Source organism: Nestor notabilis, unplaced genomic scaffold (assembly GCF_000696875.1).
Source record: "Nestor notabilis isolate BGI_N333 unplaced genomic scaffold, ASM69687v1 scaffold33115, whole genome shotgun sequence".
NCBI classification, from domain to species: domain Eukaryota; kingdom Metazoa; phylum Chordata; class Aves; order Psittaciformes; family Psittacidae; genus Nestor; species Nestor notabilis.
Genome location: NW_009930308.1, coordinates 16,650 through 37,994, shown reverse-complemented (window position 1 = coordinate 37,994; position 21,345 = coordinate 16,650). Strand labels below are relative to the sequence as shown.

General features: G+C 40.1%; 1 protein-coding gene across 1 annotated transcript; it reads left to right on the top strand.

The window, feature by feature from the left end:
• Positions 1–1,116: 1,116 nt before the first annotated feature.
• Positions 1,117–18,835, top strand: GTF3C3 (general transcription factor IIIC, polypeptide 3, 102kDa; the record flags this gene model as incomplete). Its single annotated transcript, XM_010015343.1, has 18 exons — positions 1,117–1,219; positions 3,677–3,873; positions 4,283–4,406; positions 4,935–5,126; positions 5,400–5,565; positions 6,415–6,562; positions 7,930–8,002; positions 8,988–9,077; positions 9,888–9,991; positions 10,558–10,729; positions 11,190–11,392; positions 12,001–12,102; positions 13,147–13,282; positions 13,929–14,166; positions 14,532–14,722; positions 15,368–15,492; positions 17,563–17,715; positions 18,640–18,835. Coding segments are annotated over 18 exons (2,640 nt in total), but the record flags the coding sequence as incomplete, so codon positions are not given.
• Between the last annotated feature and the right edge of the window lie 2,510 nt (positions 18,836–21,345).

Sequence of the window (21,345 nt, the reverse complement as noted above, 5' to 3'; positions counted from 1 at the left end):
GTAATTGCTGGTTTCTGTGCAAAACTGGAGGGGAATCACTGGAACTTGTAAGGGCCATTAGGTTCTAGTAGAGCGAGTTGTTCGGGGGAGCGTACGCCTTTCAGGGGCGCCAAATGCAGCGCTTTGGTTCACACCAGCGCGGTTTGTGTCCCTGGACATGGCAAAAGCACCATAATTAGTTTCATCCTTAGGGCAGAGCAATGAGCAGAAGTAGGTTTTGTTATAATCATCCAGCATATAGTGCTCCCGCTGCCCGACCATCTTCTGTGTGAGATCTAAGGAAGAGATCCAGTTTGACTCATTTTGCTGTGGCTTATTGACAGCAGTAAGTACAGGGAGATACAGCTTTGTGGCTAGAAGTAAGCAGATAGAGGTGTTACAAGCAATTCTGTGTGCTTGACTGGAGTGTTGTAGTTAACTAACTTTGCCATCTTTATGTCAAAATGCAACTGAATTTCTGTATCTCCTGGTCTTCAGAGAGAAAATTCAGGATAACTTAGCTGTCATAGGAAGACAAATGATATCCTAAGGCAGCCTTATGAATCATAGAATGGTTCGGGTTGGAAAGGACCTTAAGATTATTTAGTTCCAAACCCCTTTCCATGGTCAGGGACGCCTCACACTAAACCATGTCACCCAAGGCTCTGTCCAGCCTGGCCTTAAACACTGCCAGGGATGGCGCATTTACTGCTTCTCTGGGCAAACTGTTCCAGGGCCTCACCACCCTAATCCTTCTTATTGGAATAACAAGTGCTATTTTGATATTTCATTTTGTATTTAAAAAGGCAGGCTTCTAAAAGGATTTGTAACTTATTTGTTCATAATCAACTATGTATCTTACCTCATTGTAATGCCAGATAAACAATGGACTAGACTCTTCAGTCAGAAATAATGTGAGCAGTCACCATCTGAGTCACCTCATGTTAATAAGAATATAAATGTCTTGAAACTGAGCAGTGCTAGGGTTGATTCATCTAAAAATAGTGCACTATTCCACCTGTTTCACTAGCAGTGCAAAAGCTGGAAACCTGTGCTCTAAATGCTAATTGTAAATATTAGGGGGAAAAGGAATGAGTCATGTTCTAAAGCTGATAACTAATTTATTGGTGTGTGTAGGATGGTGAAAATGCGTCTGCTGAGGAAAACACTGAAGATGTAGAGGCTCCATCATCATCCAAAAAAGCATCTGGGAAATCCCAAAGTCAGGATGAAACTGACGGTAAATGTTAACATAATAACTTGTATTGCAAAGTCATTGAAAGCGTTTGCTCTTCGGTAGCTGACTTTTTATAAACACCTGGCTGCTGCTGTTGAACCTGTGCGTATTGAAGCATGTTGTTAGAATGTGTACCTTTGTGCAGTGTTCCGAGTCAGAGCCAGGGCTTGTTGAGTGTTTTGAGAGCTGGATCCGGCCAATTTGCCATGGGAAACCCTCAGTTTTTCCCCTCCTGGCTTCTTAAGCACACGGCCTCAATTGTTGACTTTCTCTAAAGTTAGAAATAATTTGAAGTTTCTAATGTACCTCAAAAAGTCTTCTCTCTGTTTTGTTTTGCCTTTTTTTTTCCTGTTAATCTCTTTGCTAGTTGTTTGCTGAGACTTGAATGTTTCAGAGTATTTGATTCTACTGGGTGAGTGTTGCCTTCTTCCATTGTCATCCAAAGTGAAATAAAACAGTTAAAAAGAGGAGTTTTGGTTTTTCTCTGTGGTGTTGTTTGTTTGTTTTCTTTTTTCTCCTGCTCAGTTATCCTTTGGCCTTTGTTTAGAGCTCCTATGTTTATTTCTCTCCTTATTTTCTGCTGGATATTCCTAGCTACAGATTTCCTGGCTGGCTTTCTTTGTGCGGTTACTGGGATGGTAGTATCTCCTTAGGTGCTTCAGCAAAGTAAGCTTAACTTCCTTGGGGTTCCTACATAGCAAAAGGACTTGCAGGAAGTGGTAAGAGCAGCACTTCTCTCTTTAGTTTGTATTGGTGCTTGTTGATTCCATGCCTTAGATTCTGGATTTGAGCTTGGGATTTGGAGTGCTGCAGCCTGTTTTAGACACCTTCTCTTCAGAAGCTGAACTCCATACACCTTTCAGGGCATATTTTTGTGGGACTGCCAATGCTACAAGATAGCAAAGTGCAGTTTTTGATCTCTTAGTCTTGGTTCTTAAACTCCTCTTGTTACTTTCACAGGAAATTCTTATAATTATGTTTGTTTGTTTGGGGTTTTCTTCCATTTTCTTAAATTTCAAAAATAGGCCTGAAATTGTCTCACCTAAAACGTACCTCAGTGGTGCCTTGATTTTGAAAGTATGGCCAAATCTCATCCTGGAAAGATAGCAAATGAACACTGGAAGTGTGGCTGGAGCCAGATATCTATGGTTCCTTATTGACCCTTTCCTTTTGCTGATGTCTCTGAAATACTTCCAAGGTGCTTTTTCCTGCTGCTTGTTTTTTCATGCCAGTTACCTTTACCTAAGAAGAAACATATCCTGGTAGATTTGTGTGATAGTGGTGCTTCTGCTCTTACACAGAATACAGAATACAGAAAGACAGAGAACGCAGAAGTCTCAAGAGCAGTCAGAATGGAAGAGGCATTGATATTATTTGTTACTATTTAGAATCAGACTTATGATATTCAGAACAAAACTGTAATTGTTAAAATCACTTGTGCATACATGAATCGTCAGAGGTAACCTGCTACAATCTTCAGATGATGCTTGCAGCAAAGGAGACCGAAATAGAAAGAGAAATAAATTAATAATTAGGGTTTTTTTCAGATGGGGGGAAAAAGAGTCTTGATTTTTAAATGCTTAATACCCGAGTCAGAATAAAAATAACCAAATATATCCAAGTCAGAAAAAAAACCAACCCCCAAACCACCATAAACTCAGGTATAGTGTCCAGTTCCCTCTCGTATCTAGGCAATATATGATAGCTTTATTTTTACATTCCCATCTTTATAGTGTGGTTACTCTTTAATCAGATCTTTAGATGCCCAATCCCCCAGCTGAAACCTTTGAATACTACATATTTTGATATTTGGCATATATATGCAGACTTGTGGGCAGTTATAACCTTGAGTTAATTTAGTAATGAAAAGTTGAAAGTTAAAAATGTGAAAATAGGATCATATTCTTGTTTGGTTGAAAGAATTTTGTTAATTCTTTTCCTGGAGAAATGAATAAGCTGCATTGTGCATTTACACACGTTAAAAGGGACTGTCATGGATAGAATGATTACAAGGTCTTGTCTTAAATTACTTCTAAAAATGGGTTGCTGCATTATTTAGTGTAATTGTCTGTTCACTTAGGCTCTTCAGCTGGAAAGCTTTATTCCATTTATGCAGTTCAGTGCTTGAAAATTGCTTAATTTGCTTTTCTTGTATGGATTGAGAAAAATGTTGAATAAACTGTTGGTTTGTGTTGTGTGTTCTTCCACGCTTTCATTTCAAATATCCAAGAAATGTTAGAGGCTGGGTTATACTAAGCATTGGTGATGAATAACTCAGAGTTTTAAAACCAAAGAGTTTGTTAATAGTTTTTCTGCATTTCTGCAGGTCTTTTTCTTATGGAATTGCTGTTTCAAGTGGGCTATTAATTATGAAGAATTCTGTTTTCTCTGCACTTGTCCTAATGAGCAGTGTGTTCTCTTGATTATATCATAAACCTTTTTTGCTCCTTTCTCAACCAGGTGAAACTTCAGATGGTGTCAGCAAATCTGTGCATCGAGTCTTTGCGTCCATGATTGGGGAAAATGAAGAGGAGGAGGAGGATGAAGAGGAAGAGGAAGAAGAAGAAGAGGAAGAAGAAACTACTGAGCAACCCACAGCTGGAGATGTTTTTGTGTTGGAGATGGTACTTAATCGAGAGACCAAGAAAATGATGAAAGCAAGTATTTCAACTTTCATTAAACTTCCCCGTATCTCCTGACTTGAAGCATAGTGCGTAAATGCCAATTTGTGTCATTTTAGCTACTTGCTAAGAAACTTGCCTGAACAGAATTCCATGTGGGATACTTCTGCTTATGTCGGTGTCACCTGTATTTGTTTTTTAAAGCATTAATCTAGATTGTTGTTTGAAAACTTCCAAAAATAATGAAGTGAGTTTTTCCAGCATCCAGATTGTGTTTGTATCAGCTACTAGAGTCACTCTGTCAGGTAGGAAAATTAGCAAGTATTTTGGTCAGTCATTTTAATATTGCTAATATTTAAATAACTTGTTATTAGGTTCTGTTCAGGTGGTTCCTGAATGCGGGTACGACTGAGTCCTTGGTACAAATAATATCTTTTCCATTTAGGAGAAAAGACCTCGCAGCAAACTTCCTCGTGCCTTGAGGGGTCTGATGGGAGAGGCCAATATCAGGTTTGCTCGAGGAGAACGTGAGGAAGCTATTCTAATGTGTATGGAAATCATTCGACAAGGTATGTTAGAATGATGAAACTCTTTGGCTTTAAGGATGGGGTGAAATTGCCATGTGCATCAGGACAATTCAGTGTGGCTTTACTGGTGATGGAAATACTCAATACAAGGAAAGTCACTGTATATGTAGTATAGAATTAAGAATATGTAGTGCATTTCCTTTACTGTTTTGCTTATAAAAAAGAAGTAACACCATAATTCTGCAGAGGCCTCGGCCTTTGCTTAGCTTTACACAGTTTGCTTTTATTGTCTTTGTAGAACTGACTTCTACAATGTAGAAAAATGGTTGTTGTTAAATTCAGGCTGTTTAATAAATATAAAACTATCATTATTAATTATTATCAATGAAGCATTAATAATTGTAAAAAATTAATTGAGAAGCTTGTCTGCAGTTTTTTTATGAGTTTAAACAGAGAAATGTTGATGTTTCATGTAATTCTGATGTCTGTGGTTTTCAGAAAGGCAAGTTATTTGTTTTCCAGGTGGTTTTAAACCAATAGCTCTTAATCATTCTTTTTGTCTCTTCACAGCTCCTCTTGCTCATGAGCCATTTTCCACTCTTGCCATGATCTATGAAGACCAGGGTGATATGGAGAAGTCATTACAGTTTGAACTGATTGCAGCTCACTTAAATCCGAGTGATACTGAGGAATGGGTCAGACTAGCAGAAATGTCACTGGAACAGGACAATATCAAACAGGCTATTTTTTGCTACACAAAAGGTAGTGTAGCCACCATTTTAATAGTTTAAAATAAGTGTTAGGTGATAATGGAAATAATTCTGTTTTCTTCTGCTTTCTAATTGAGTTTCCTGCAGTTTGCTAAGATTCTGGTACCTCTGACTGGCCTTTGGTATAAGATTAATGAATGCTTAATGTCTTTTCCTTACAAAAACCTTGTGTGTGTCTGTTAACATTCATCTAGTCATGGAAATGAAGGTGAAATCCATTGTTGCCTTTTCTTAAACCAGGCTACTAATACACTTTTCCTTGTAGCTCTGAAATACGACCCAACCAACGTGCGTTACCTGTGGGAGAGATCAAGCCTGTATGAACAGCTGGGAGAGCATAAGATGGCTATGGATGGCTACAGGCGGATTCTGAATCTCCTGTCTCCCACTGATGGAGAGCGCTTTATGCAGTTGGCTAGAGACATGGCAAAGTAAGCTGGATTTAACAACACTGTGATTTGGTTTCCCAGAGTTTCTCAAAAGCTGGTATTAATAAGCTCCGCAGCTGATTCAAGCTGGGTATGTGGTTGAAATAAAGGAATGCAAGGTGGGTTTTTTGGGGGTGTCTCCCCCAAGCATGCACTCCCCAACTATGATGATGTTTGCAAAGTCTGACTTGTACAGGATCAACACATTATCTTAGAAGTGTTGCATTCTCTTAGAATAAGAGAATCTATGGAATCTGTGTAATATCACTAGAGCCATGGAAACTTACTGCCAGCAAATCTGGATGAAACAAAGTCTTCAGTCTGAAATAAAAGCTGCCTGCAACAGAATGTAATTTGTGTTTTGTTTCTGGAGCAAAGAGAAATCTGCCTCCTCCCATTTTCTGCTAATGAGGGCAGATCAAGTCATCAGAAGCTTGTCTGAGACAGACAGGGCTCGTGGTTAAAGTGTGTAGCTCTCTTATCATAGATTTTAGTAAGTTGTTTAACTACTTGATATCTCAGGTTTCTCGTGCATAACTTGTAGAAAACTCTTACTAGCGTGTTTCAAAGCAGTTTAAGTCTTTTGATCTTTGTGGTTATGAAATGCACCACAACAATGCAAGAATGAGTATTGTACCAATATTATTATTGAAGTTCTTTCTGAAACCAGGTTAATGTGATACATTATTAATACCTGGATCGAGGTGGGGGCTATTGTGGTCAAAACTCCTCTAATATCCTAACATACAGGGGAGATAAAACCGGTAATTATTTGGAATTCATAAAAGATGTAAACAGCTGTAAGGAAAGAACACACTCTCATTGTCTTTGTATCTCGTATCTGTTTTATAGGAGCTATTATGAAGCCAATGATGTGACTTCTGCTATTGACATAATAGAAGAAGCCTTCAGTAAACACCAGAGCCTTGTCTCCATGGAAGATGTCAACATTGCAGCTGAACTATATATTTCTTCCAAACAGTATGACAAAGCATTGGCGGTATGGAGAGTTAAATGCACTTTTGTATCATGGTCAGCACTTCTTTGCCAGTCAGGAAGGCCAGTTTATATTCCTGTAGTGCTTAGGTAGGGTCATGTTTCTATAGGGATAGAGCTGATCGGGTACAGATTGCTTCCTATTAGTTCTGTAGTAATAAGCATTGAACTTAACAGCTTGACTTAGTAAGCTGGGGGCTGGTAGACTTGTGTGCTGTTCCACATTTCAAATTTTGGGATCCTTTCCTCTACTTCTCTACAGTTGCCATAATCTTAGTAGCCAGAGAAGACCTACAAGGTGGTTTTGTGAGTACTACCAACAAAGGGCATTCTGTAGGTTGAGGGTGAAAAGGGTGATACTGAATGGGCTAATGGTTCAAGTGCAGACCATCATGCTTTATTTGGCTTACTTGTGTTATGAGTAATAATTTCTGCATTAAGCATGAATCATACATTCCAGAAAGATAATACATCTTGACTCTCAGGCATCAGGAATTGGAGAAGGTCCTCATCTCTTCCCAATTTGTTCTAGTGGGTTTTGAGCCTCACTTTTGAGGCATGTTTCAGGGTTGATTTGGTCTGGCTTTGAGTGGAGAAACTTTAGCATCTGGCCATTGCATGCGTTCCAAGATAGATCGAAGAGACACTATTAGTTGAGACTTTCTCCTTGTGAATGTTCTTATTTGCTGATATTAAATTACCTCTTTTTTTCTTTTTCCTCCTTAAGATTTTATTTAGCTCACTTTCTGTCAGTACAGAGCATCATAAGCCTGCAAACAATTCCTCTGACCCTTCTCTTTATGTCTTCCCATTATAAAAATCAGTCAATTCCATGTACACAGTATTTAGCTGTCAGATTTATTAATATGTTACTCAGTCATAGAACTGTTCTGTTTCTTCTTGTGTGATATGTTAAATGTCTTGTTAAATGTCTGTCTGTAGCTGTGAATTTTACTTATTTTTTTCTTTTAACTGACAGAAACCAGGTAGTTTCCTTGCAGTGTATTAGGCTGAGGAATCCTTGGAGCAGTTTGGAAAGATGTGTGCAGAACTTAGCTGTTTAGCTGGTGCTTTGCTTTCTTTTCCATCTCCCAAAAGGCATTAAAAGAAGCTATAAAGGTTAAAAACTCTTCTAGTTGTGATGAAAGTAACTGTTGCATTGCTAAAGAGGTGCTGATTGGATCATCTAAGTAGTCCCAAAATAGTGGACAAAGACATAAGGTGATCAAACTAGTCAACTAACCCCACATGAAAGGAATGCAGCTTTTTCTTCTGATAATTGTTGTGATGTCTAAAACAACAGCCATGTGGCTGGTTTCTTCTTATATCCTTTAAATCTTTAAAATGATCCAATTTACTCATCTGTTTTAGGTTATTACAGATTTTGCAGGAATTGTACTTGAAAAGAAAGTAGCAGGAAAAAGTCCAACTGAGGAGAAAAAAGGTAAGTAGCTAACAAGCAGTTAGTATGATCCTGCTGCTCATTTGACATCTTTCTTTCCATTACCTTTTCAACTCCTGGGTATATTTTGATGCATGTTGGCAGGCTTTTCTCTTCGCAGTGCTTTTAATGAGTTATGTGGCATGACCTTGGCTTTCCATAAAGATGTCCAGAATAGATGACATCTATTCTGATGTCCAGTTAGCCCTGCTGACTCATTAAGGATAAGGACCGCTGTCCAGGCAACTGGAGGCCTTTTAAAGTTCTAAGCATTCCTCTGAGTGTTCATATTAGACCAGTTATTTCTGCCAGCTAAATAGCTTCTGAAAATAAGATAGATACGAGTAGTGGCATCTATAATTGAGAATATCAACCTTTGACCTGAGACTAGTATTCTTCATAAAGCCTATTTCTGTTACTAAACATCTCAGTGTTTTGGTATATGCAAATCTAGGGTTATTAGCTTGTAGTTGAATGAAGTAGAGTGTCTTTGAGAAACCTGCTCTGGGAAAGTCACTGTTCAAGACTGAAAATGTAGAATGATCACAGCATCCTACCTCCACAAGCAGACAACCTGTTCTATGGTTAAACTGGTTGGTTGTTTCAGCAACCCCGTACAAAGCCAACTTCTGTTGGCTTTTTGCTTTAATGGGCCAAGTAAAAGTACAGTTCATTGATGAACAAGTGACCTGACAGAGACTTTTAACACATAATTTATAAGAAGAAAATCTATAATGAGTCTAGGAATTATAACACAATGTTGCCAAGTTACCTGGGATGTACAATGTAAGACAAGAGCTTGGTTCCCAGCTCTCAGGATTTGTATCTTTTTTGACTGCTTCCTGCTCTGCTGTCCAAAAAACCACTCCCAACAACCAAAAAACAATGAAGTCCACTTTTCAGAGTAATCTACTGATCAATTATGGATTCCAAAGCAAGTAACTTGGCTTTGCTGGTGCTACTGGGGTAATCTGCTAATCTTTTTCAGAAGATACAGGGCCAGTGGTAGAAACTGAGGAAAGCCAGGAGGCAGCACCTGATGACCAAAGCAGTCCAGCTGCTGAATCCAGCACTGCAGGTGAGTAAGTGAATTTTTTCATTCTGTGCAAGTCTATGAACTAATCATATGGTCAGGATCCAGTTTGCAACTATATAGAAATTGGGAAAGATATCTAGCAGAGAAATAGGGCTTCCTCCAGAAAAGGTTTCTTGTGTATTGTCTTCCTTGTGTTGGAAATCCCAGTATTCTGACGTTATAGCAATCACCCTTTGAATGTCTGGTGTAAGAATTAAGGTGAAAGAGAATTTAAACAGGGTAGTTAAGGAGGGGGCATGGCTGCATGTGAAGGAAATACGACAATGGAGTTTTACTGCATGACCATTAATTTGCTGGCATTGTCATGGGTAATTGCTTTGTATTCTGTCTGTGTGTGGTGTAAAGTTCTGTAGTTAACTGTGTTCAACAATGCATATAGCCAGATCCCTGGTACATGGGACTTGGCTTGATAAGAACCTCAACACAGGGGATGTCCTTCAAAAAGCAAGGAGAAGAGGGTACAGGGGTTAAAGGGATTGCTAAAGGAAATTGCTAAAGGAAAGCTTTATGAAGCAAGCACATCTTAAGAGGGCAAAGGCCCTAGATACATCCTATGGGATCTTGCTGTCAAAATCAACGCAGACTGCCAGCACTTGATAGTTAATATGAAATTGTCAGGATCAGAGACAGTAGGAAGAAGTTGTTCCATCTATCAGGAAAGTGAGAAAAGGGAGAGGTCAGGCCTACGCCAACATTTGCTAGAGTCAATGAGAATGTATTTTCTTCACTGGAGCTTGTTAAGTGCTTGTTAAAGCCCATGGGTTCAGAAAGAAATTCTTTATGTCCTGGCAGCTGTGGAGAAGGTCAACTGCTGCATACCTGAGGGTGTACCCATAGACATCACGGTCAAGCTGATGGTGTGCTTAGTTCACTTGAACATACTAGAGCCACTCAATGTAAGTAGAAACCAACTCAGAAGTTGGAGGATATTCTAACAAATTACCAAAGCAAGTAATTTTTCTTGTCTTCATATGCAGAGATTCTTTTTGCTTCCCTGCCACTCCAGGAGAGACCTAACAAACTTGTAATAGCAGAAATACTATTTTTGTCCCTATAAATTATGCCCCCAGTGTCATAAAGCAGAGTAAATCACAGCCCGTGTGCTGTTACAGGCCCAGTATCACATTGCTTCTTGAACACTAAGGAACACAGCTTTGTTTTAAAGCCCTGCTGCATCTGAAGACTGTTCTCTCATGCAGAACACTCCTCACCGATGGGCGCTTTCACCCACTGGATCTGAAATGTCCAGAATAGAAAAACATGACTTTTTTAGGAATTCTGAAATTCAGATCTTTATTTTTCACTTTTAAACTAACATTTTAGTAGAGGAAGTGTAGTTCAGCATGCAGATACAATAAAAATCATAGCATAAACCCGTAAGCTTCCAGCAATCATAACTTAAAGAAATGTTCTCGTTGGTTATTTGTGCGTTTAGTGGTTTGTGTGGTTTGGTTTTTTTAAGCCTCTTTTGACAACTCTGGTGGAACAAAATCCAGAAGAAATGGGTGACTTGTATTTGGACGTTGCAGAGGCATTTCTGGATGTTGGAGAATACAACTCAGCACTGCCTCTCTTGAGTTCCCTTGTCTGCTCAGAACGATACAACTTGGCTGTTGTCTGGCTTCGGCATGCAGGTGAGAAGTAGGACTGCTGAACACATGGTACTGAGAGATAACGCAGTGTTGAATGCTTCCAGGGACCTTTATTTAAGGTCACAGGAGTTTTAGATTCACATGTTGAATGATAACTGGTACTTGCAGAACTGTATTTGGAGTTCATTATGACAGTCCTGTCATGGGGCATTTTCTTGTTCTTCATAAAGATTGAAATCTACTTCAGCCCAAAGTAGTTCCTTCTCATGTAAGTAAGAATATGCTGTAAACAGCATTTATTCTGCATTCCATCCTGTATCAACTAATAAGGTCGTAAGTGAAACTGTTGATGCAGTAGTGCATATTTCTGAGTATTTTCACTTCACTTCAAAATACATATTTTGGGTGGTTTTAACTGAAAAAGGTACCTGCAAATTATGTTAATGATTTTGCAAGCCTTTTCTGCTATTTAAGTCTGTTGTGTTGTTCATGGTATTTCTAGAGTGCTTGAAGGCTTTAGGACACATGGAGCGTGCTGCAGAGAGCTATGCCAAAGTTGTTGACCTTGCTCCACTGCATCTGGATGCAAGAATCTCACTTTCAACACTTCAGCAGCAGCTGGGCCGACCCGAAAAAGCTCTGGAGGCTCTGGAACCAATGTATGATCCAGATACATTGGCTCAGGATGCTAATGCTGCCCAGCAGGTGAGTGTTCTTCCAGTTTAGGATACATTATCCTGTTAAACTATGGTAGGAGTCAAAAGTTGTCAGCTATAGGGCCAGGGATTGAGGATTGCTGCCTGCAGCATGGTGAGCCTCCATGAGAGAGCGAATGGTTTATTACAGAGTGTTGGGGGTGAGTCTTTATGGCTCTTTTTCTCTGACCATTTCATTGGTATTTCCCCTGTCCCACCTGATTACTTCTGTGTGATGTACGAGCTCGTGGGCACTGAGAACCAGTCTTGATGCCAGTCAGTTTTTATCAAGGTGATCAGCGGTTGGTACATATGAGCTACGTGGGTTGGCCTCTGTTGACTGTAACTGATGGCGTAGCAAAGGTTCTATATCCCCTCTGTGGCAGCACCTTCACCAAGGATAAGAATTATTCCAAATTCCTCTAAAATTTGAGACTTTGAAGCAGTAACTTCTGCAGGGCACTTTAGGGAGCTTTTACCTGCTGCTGCTGCAGAGGCTCTTACAGCTTTCTGTAAGCTTTTTACAATCATGTTAGTACTATATTGAGTCAAAACTGTTTGTTTTATAAACTCGCCCTCTGGGCAAGAGGTTGAATAACGATATTCAATATTATTTAGGAATTAAAGCTACTCCTCCATCGTTCCACGCTGTTGTATTCACAAGGCAAAATGTATGGTTACGTAGACACTTTACTTACAATGCTGGCAATGCTTTTGAAGGTAAGCCAATTTTTCCAGCTACACGTTAAGAAATTGGACTAGTTTGAGTTGACAAGCAACAAACAAACTCAGAAGGAAAGCAAGTGGGTTTTATACACAAATGGTTTCATAATTTTGTTAGATATTAGTCATTGAATGGTTTAGGTTGGAAGGGACCTTAAAGCTAATCTAGTTCCAGCCCTGGGCTGGGACACCTTCCACTAGACCATGTTGCTCCAAGCCCCATCCAGTCTGGCCTTGAACACTGCCAGGGATGGGGCAGCCACAGCTTCTCTTGCAGGGAGCCTGTAGTACTGGTGTTCCTGCCTGCGGCGGTCAGAAGAGAGGACCACTTGTGTGTGTAATTATTAATACAGTGACTTCAGCTCCCTGTTTCTCAGTGTATGTAGAACACAGTGAATACTAAAGCTGCTTTTTACCTTCTTGGCAATCCACGCCGTACTTTCCTGAAGTGTTGATACTGGCTTTTATTTCAACTATTTTGTTTAGAATTTCTTAATTACTTAATATGTATTTTCTTGTGATAAACAAATTTATCTTTGGTCATTTTAGCCATTAAATACAGTGGTGGTGGTTATGTATTTATTGGGTTTGTTTGTTTATCAGTAGGCAGGGAAGGGAATATTTAGCCCTCAATTTTTTCTGTCTGGTCAGAGCCATTACTGTTGTATTACACTAGTGGAGTAGCTGACTATCCACATGTTGCTGAAAGTGATTCAGAAAGGCATTGTTCTTGTTATGCTTCTATGCAGATAGTTTGATTTGAATCTATACAGGGATGCTCCAATCCCAGGAGGAGTCTTTAAAGTCAGTTAAAGAGTTTTTATCTTTCTTTTGCATAGCCCAGTTTGCACTGGAGCGTGAGACAGTGCAGAGATAATACTCCTGGGCATGTTCTCTCTCATGATATTGTTCTGTTGTGGGGTTTCTAGGTTGCAGGCTGTTTTGGCCTGCAACATGAGCAGGATGGATTGGCCATAAAGCTGCCTTTGTCCTAAGATGTATTACTGTAATCTGAAATGCTGCCCTTAAATTTGTTTCTAGGTAGCAATGAGCAGAGCTCAGGTGTGTTTGATATCTAGTTCCAAGTCTGGAGAGAGGCACCTCTATCTTATTAAGGTGTCAAGAGATAAAATTTCTGACAATGACGACCAAGAGACAGCAAATTGCGATGCAAAAGGTAATAAATGTTTATTTAAAACAAAAAGGTGAACTCTTAGTCCTGGAAAATGAAATAGATATAGCCATTTTGCATGCTAAATCCACACAGTTCATGTTCATGTTGCTTTATTTCTAGGCAAAGAAGGTAGCAAAAATGAAGATAATCTGATTTAAGGGAACAGTCTCTATTCAGAGAAGAATAATAAGATTACAGACTAACTCAGGTTGAGAAGGACCTCTAGGGGGTTTTATGGTCCAGTGTTCTCAGTACAAGTGTACGTGCAAATCTAGAACACAACAGAAATACATGTTTTCAAAGTGGTGTGGGGTTTTTTTAGCTGTCCCAGGCTCAGTTGAGCAAGACTACACATTCTTCAGCACCGTTTGGTAGATGAGGAAGAGTAACTCTAATGCTTTCATGTAGTATGTTTACAGCTGGAACTCTGTGTATTTCTTGCTATTTGTTCCCAAGTTTTGACTGCTTTTTTGCTGGCATTTTACAGACTGCACTTAAACTGGAAAAAGTAAATATTTTATCTTTATTTTACCTGTTAATGCTGAGATGTTTTTGAGAAGATCAGTTTGACATATTCACCTTTTTCTTTTTTTAAGCATTTAGCACTCTTGGTTTAATTTTCCTAACTTCCTGACTTGGATATTTTTAGCAATTTTTGCTGTTCTCACGAGTGTCCTGACAAAAGATGACTGGTGGAACCTCCTCCTGAAAGCTATATATGCCTTGTGTGACCTCTCCCGGTACAAGGAGGCAGAGCTTCTAGTGGATTCCTCCCTGGAGTATTATTCATTTTATGATGATAGACAAAAGCGCAAGGAGCTGGAATACTTTGGGCTCTCTGCTGCAATTCTGGACAAGAACTTCAGAAAAGCATACAACTATATCAGGTGGGTACAGAGAAGATGGAGCTAACTCTTCTGGAATTGCCTCCACTGAGTATGTAGTCATACTGCTGAAAATATTGCTAAAGGAGGCTGGCTGATGCTTTTCAGCTTGTGCTAAACCAGATAAGGTTATTGAAACTAAAGGAGCTTTCTGACAGCTTCTGATTCCAAAACATGCATCATGCAGCAGGGTGGTTGATTTGGACACAGCCATTGCTTTTGTCTGTCTCTCTCAACTTTGCTTCGGTCACTGACTTGCTCTTTGAGTGTCTCTGCTTTGTTATCTTCCCTGAATTGTTGACGTTTTTATTGCAAATACAGCGTTTGCTATATAGCATCTCTTAGTTTCTTGTATTTTCATTCTCTAGAATCATGGTGATGGAAAATGTCAATAAACCTCAGCTGTGGAACATCTTCAATCAGGTTACTATGCAGTCTCAGGATGTCCGGCACCATCGCTTTTGTCTCCGCTTGATGCTGAAAAACCCTGATAACCATGCACTGTGTGTCCTGAATGGGCATAATGCGTTTGTGTCTGGCAGTTTCAAGCATGCTCTTGGTAATAGCATTAATGTTCTAATATTAACTAATATAACACGTAGATGTTTTTTTCTGAGAAAGATTTATTAAAGAAGTCCTTTTTTTCATATATCAGAAAATCAGGTGTTAGACTGGTGCTTTAATACTTGGTACGCAAAGCATCGCTTAGAGTTTGGATAATAAAAATTAAGCTGGCATGTTTCAATTTCAGCACACATTGCAAATATAACTAACTTGCAAAGATAATTGAAATCTAATGATAATGATGAAGGGCAGAAACAGGCCAATTTGAAGAGCAAATAAAGTTGGTTGGACATGCAAGCAGGCCTTTGAAGTAAACCTACTGCTGGCAGTCAAGCCCTTCACACACTTAAGATGTGTGGCCTCCAGGATATAAATCCCAGCAAGGACCATGTTTTCTATCTGTGTTGGACTGTTTTCTGCTTATTTTTACATCACAGTCAGTGTTTTTCCTTCAGAATCCAAGGAGTGCTGAAAATACAAATTTTTCTTTCATGTCTTTTCCTGTGTGTTTTGCTGTAGGTATATTAGACTATCTCTCTTCTTAGTTCACACTTCTAATGTGAAGATTTTCTTTCTTGCCCTTAAATTCCTCAGGAGTGATTTTCACAACAAACAGCTTGATTCAGTTCTTTGCTTTTAGGACAGTATGTGCAAGCCTTCCGTGCAAACCCAGATGAACCTCTGTACAGTCTTTGTATTGGGCTGACTTTCATCCACATGGCTTCTCAGAAGTATGTGTTGAAAAGGCATGCTCTTCTAGTACAGGTGAGTTACTGTGATGATTTTTACCTACAGTGTTTTCTCTCATATCTTGCAGACAGTTATGGCTACAACATGCTCTGTTTAAGTAACTTTTCCTAATTAAAATCATATTTCAAAAGAGGGAAGTGGTGAAACATGAACACAGATATGAACATGCTTCTGAACTATAGTTACACCCATCTAAATCTCCTCTCCTTTTAGTTAAATGTGGCTTGTTCTACTGTGCGTATACAGTGATTACCCACATAGGTGTTAGCAGCTGCCAGTTCTTTGTGAAAATACTACTAATTTCAGTGTTGATGCATGTAGTTTGGATTGTCTCCTGAGTTGTTCTTGCCCTGCCTTGCTCTGAAGAAGTGCTATAGGGTGGAATCCATGTCATGTGCCCTTTCATAGACATGTCTCACAAACTGCATTGTTGGAGCAAACTTTACAGACTTAGAAAGTGTGTTGGTTTGGGTTTTTTTCCCATCTTCCTTTTCTCTTCCCCCTTTTAGGTGCCTCTCCCAGCTCCCTTTGTAAAGATGTTGTGAACTCCAGTTTAGGCTGGCCTCAGTTTTTCAGCTTCCTTCTTCACATTTTCCTTTCATCTGCCAGATCCAGTTACAAATCCCTGCCTGATTATTCCCAGAAGTTTGAAAGTAATTTCCTCTAGTCTCTACCAACTATTTTCATTAACTTGAGATGCTTTTTAATTCCTGTGACCACTGAGCTCGGAGTCAGCGGAATACAGTGGGGATTCTGAGCTTTCATGATTTCTGAAACTGCTGAAAAACTGTAGCTTGCACTGATTTTGACAAAAGCTGCAGGTCTTCAGCTACGCTAAACCAAAACCAATTGTTATTAAGGTGGTTGGCTCTTCTGAACATGAACCAGTCTTACCTGCGTGTACAGTACATAAATGCATACCTACATACATACTTACATTTAGCAAGCTAGTGCCATAAGTCACTATACTCATTAACTGTGTGCTCAGTTTCTTAAAGAGATCCACCCATTGTGACCACAGGCAGTGAGACTGAAAGCACAGGGTTTATAGTCTCAGGAATTGAATGTGACTTATTTGTTGCCATCAAGTTGCCTGTGGTTTTGTGGGGGAGCACAGATCATAGAATTACAGAATCACAGAATGGTCAGGGTTGGAAAGGACCTTAAGATCATCTAGTTCCAACCCTCCCTGCCATGGGCAGGGACACCACACACTAAACCATGTCACCCAAGGCTCTGTCCAACCTGGCCTTGAACACCGCCAGGGATGGAGCATTCACAACTTCCTTGGGCAACCCATTCCAGTGCCTCACCACCCTCACTGTGAAGAACTTCTTCCTTATGTCGAACCTGAACTTCCCCTGTTTAAGTTTAAAGCCATTCCCCCTTGTCCTACCACTAGAGTCCCTAATGAAGAGGCCCTCCCCAGCATCCTTATAGGCCCCCTTCAGATACTGGAAGGCTGCTATAAGGTCTCCACGGAGCCTTCTCTTCTCCAGGCTGAGCAGCCCCAACTTTCTCAGCCTGTCTTCATACGGGAGGTGCTCCAGCCACCTTATGATACTCGTGTCCCTTCTCTGGACTTGCTCCAGCAGCTCCATGTCCTTTTTATGTTGAGGACACCAGAACTGGACACAATACTCCAAGTGAGGTCTCACGAGAGCAGAGTAGAGGGGCAGGATCACCTCCTTTGACCTGCTGGTCATGCTTCTTTTGATACAGCCCAGGATACGGTTGGTTTCTGGGCTGCAAGCACACACTTAAGCCAACTCATGTCAAGCTTCTCAGCAACCACCACCCCTAAGTCCTTCTCCTCAGGGCTGCTTTGAATCTCTTCTCTGCCCAGCCTGTAGCTGTGCCTGGGGTTGTGCCGACCCAGGTGTAGGACCTTGCACTTGTCTTGGTTAAACTTCATGAGGTTGGCATCAGCCCACCTCACAAGCGTGTCCAGGTCCCTCTGGATGGCATCCCTTCCCTCCAGCCTATCAACTGAGCCATAGATACACTTAAACACCTCTTTTCCAGCATTCTTTGCTGTCATCTTGTTAAAGGGAACATTCACAAATGTGCGTAATACATGTACAGGGATTCTCCTTCCTTCACCGGTACTTGGACCTGCGTGGACCATGTCAGGAGTCATTCTACAACCTTGGCCGTGGCCTTCACCAGCTGGGATTACTGCACCTGGCAATCCACTATTACCAGAAAGCACTTGAACTTCCTCCCCTCACCCTAGAGGTACTGTTTCTTTGTGAGTTAGGTACAGAGAATAAAGTCAGGTCAATGTTACTATTTATGAGCCGTAGTTAAAATAGGTACATAAGGTCTGTGTCATTGAGTTTCCTTTAATTTCTATTGTAATTCCTTGTCATTGGAAGCCCAAATCTTATTGTCACCTGGTAGTATATTTAAGCATTTGTTAATTTCACAGGTTTATGAATTTTGAGGGATTTACTAATAGGCTGAATGAAGTAGCAGCAAAAAGGGTCACTACACAACTTCACCTGAATAAGTAGCTGAACTATATATATATATATTATGTGCAATAAGCTGTATCTGGAAGTTGTATCTACTCACCCATGCTATAAAAGAGCATGCTGGAGCAGTATGACCAATTATTAAGAATGCCTAAATGCCTCTGAGGCATGGTTTTGCTCTGATTTGTATTACAACATCCTAATTGATGTGTCATACGTTTACAAGTCTGGTCTGGGAGGAAGTTTTTGCCTAGCTTTGGCATGGGGAGGTAGTAAAATTGCAAGTGTCTTTAGAAGATGGGAAGGTTGGTAAAGTGAGGAACATGGGTGTTAGTGCTGGAGTTCAAAGCAGCATCTTGTGGAAGATACAGGCAGTATTCACATGCTGATTGGAGATAAAACTACCTTGCATGCAAAGACAAATTAAGATAGTACTTTCCTGGTTTGTGAGCTGGCTTTCTCATTTACAGCTGATCTCCTGAGTATGTAATTATGTAACTCTGTGATGAGCAACATGTGGCAACTTGTTAAAGAGGGAGGGCGCAAGGAATACTACTACTTTTGTTCCTGTGCAGCTAAAAGCCTATATATAAACCATGAATATGTGATTTGTTTCCACTATAATTGTTACTCATGTTTCAAGTTTTATACCATAGATAACTTTATTCCATCATCATTTTTACAGGGAATAGAGACTGATCAGACAGACTTGAGAAGAGATGCTGCCTTTAACTTGTCACTTATTTATCAGAGCAGTGGAAATATCAGAATGGCTCGGAAGCTGATGTATACCTACGCGGTTGTATGATGAGGTTTGTGGCAGGTGGAACTGATACTCTCTGTGTTAACCTTTGCATTATGCAGTGCCAGGGAAATGGGTTTATGTACAACTTTTCCTATGGGTGGTCAGAGGCAGGACTTGGCCATATATGGCTTAATGGACTGCTTCTACTTCCAACATTTGAACTGTATCACATATGGGTGGAAACTGACATGCTCTAGTCTGACTGTTATTAGCTCTTCTCCTTTGATGCATTGCTTTGTAATCCCAGTCTTGTATTTAGAATCAAACTGAAGCCCAGGGCAGCTTGTTGTTCTGGGGGTTTTTTTTAGGGTAAATTTATGATGTGCAATATTACAACTAGTTACCAGTGAGGTGGTTCAAGAAGCCCTGTTCACTGGTGTTGTGAGTTTTTTAATGTGCAGCATTGAATTACTATAATACAGAAGCAGTGGGCTCATACTAATCCCCAGAGGATGGAGAACTCACTACTTCAGCTCTTCAGAATTTTCTAGGCGTTCGTATTCCCAGCAACTCTTCTATTTGAAGGAGCTTGATTTCTATTTACTGAAATCAGTGTGACCTTTGTTGTTGTTCTGAACTTGTTAATAAAAATTCTGAGGATAATGATAATGTTTACTCATTTAGCAAAGACAGATCCTACTGAATAGAGCAAAAATTAATATAATAGTATCATATAGCTTCTTATGTAACATACATTGCAAATGATCTGGGGTTTTAATTATTTCTGATAGTTCAACAGTCAGAAAATATGATGGTGGAAGCATCCTGCTTCCAATCCAGCAAATTATGCTTTACCATAAATAGAGTATATAGAAATGGATATATGTTATGTGCTAGAGCAAAATGAGGCTGAATAATATTTTTCAGCAAGGTAGTTTGCTGAACAGAAGATAAGCTGTGCTGTTGCCTCCCAAGGCAAGAAGCAACTATAGTTACTTACAGGACCACAGCTAACTGCTGTTTGCTTTCAGCCCACTTGCATTTAATGAAACCCAGTCAATATGGACTGGAAAATTCATATTGCTAGTAAATAGCATTATAAAAGGACGTGCTAAACAATTTTGAGCACTTAGAAGGAAGAGATACTACTTGTCTCAATGCCAGTTACCTAAATCTTTCTCAAATGCTTGTGGGAAGAAGCCCCCACACCTATCTATGAAGATAGAACTTAGATTTTTTTCCTTAGCTATATCCAACTTGCATTTATGGCTGTGAGATGAACAGTCTTTGACTTAGATTTCACTTCTACACAGTATTACAAATATTATTGTAATGGTGCAGCAGTAACAGATTAGACAAGACTTGAGGCAAAGCATGAGACAAAAAATGACACTGTGGGAATGTGAGCTCCCCAGTAAAAATAAGTTTAAACAGGAGCAGCCCATGTGAACTGACCTGTTTAAGGAAAAGCAAAGCACAGAACATGAGATGGATACAGAAAATGCTTATACTCGTCTAGTGCTTGGCCAATACCAGCACTGCCAAGTGTAGAAAGCTGTTTGCCATCCACATTTGCTGAAGGCCACATCTTGACAGGAAGAAAAAGAACAAGCAACCTTTTTGCTGCTTAGAAAACTCATTTTTAAATACTGCAGATATTACTGTAACTAAGAGGGGCTTAGCAGCTACCAAGCCTGGGGAAAGGCTAGCCATGTAGAGCTCAGTTACTGATCCTGCAGGTGGCAGAAGTGTTAGATTATACTACAGCTTTGTTGAAATTACTATGTTTAAAGAAAATAACAAGTTCTTATCTCTTGCGCACTTCTGATGTTTCCAGCGGGTGAGCTGCCACTCACCATGCTGTGTTTCACACCGCAGAGCAGGGTCTGAGCAGACAAACTAGATTCCTTTCAAATGAAAGCAAGTTAGAGGATGGCTTCCAGAAGTGCTCCAGTTGCTAGTGAGCATTCAGTCAGCAGGATCACACCAGAGTAAATCCGAAGGAAAACCCAATATAAAACACATCCTGGACATCTGGACCTGCTCTTTCATTCTGCAGGTGACCCATTGCTAAAGCAGACACAGCCAAAACTTAAGGTAGTGCTAAAGTTAAAAGGTACTGGGATACAGTACTCTTTCACAGCTACACCCTATCTTACTGCTTTCCAGCCTAAACCCCAAACAGGCTTAGAAGAGGCATCAGGAGGTGTTGAACCTGGAATAGACTGTCACTACGCAAATACAAGTCCCAAGTTTAATGGCCATAGCCATATAATCAAACTTTGCACATCAGTAATCAAAGTAACTACAGATGTGCAGCCCTAGAGAGAGCAGGGGATTCTGGAACAAGGAAGGGATGAAGAACCAGCCCTCTAGGTACTCCTTATATAAAAAACTCCCATAGAGGGAAAACAGAGAGGTGGCTGTTGCTGTTGCCCTGCCAACATGCAGTTCATACAAATACAGCTGCCATGTGCTTTGTCCTTTCACACAGGCGAAGGTCACACTCATTTGTCCCTTGTTAAGCAACCTGCTTAAGCATTCAAAGTAAACATGAGTGTCAAATGGCAAGTGCTGTTTGAAAAGACTGGTTTTCAGCTGTGATTACTCTGCAGTCTGAGTTCATAGCAAGCAAAACTAGATTAC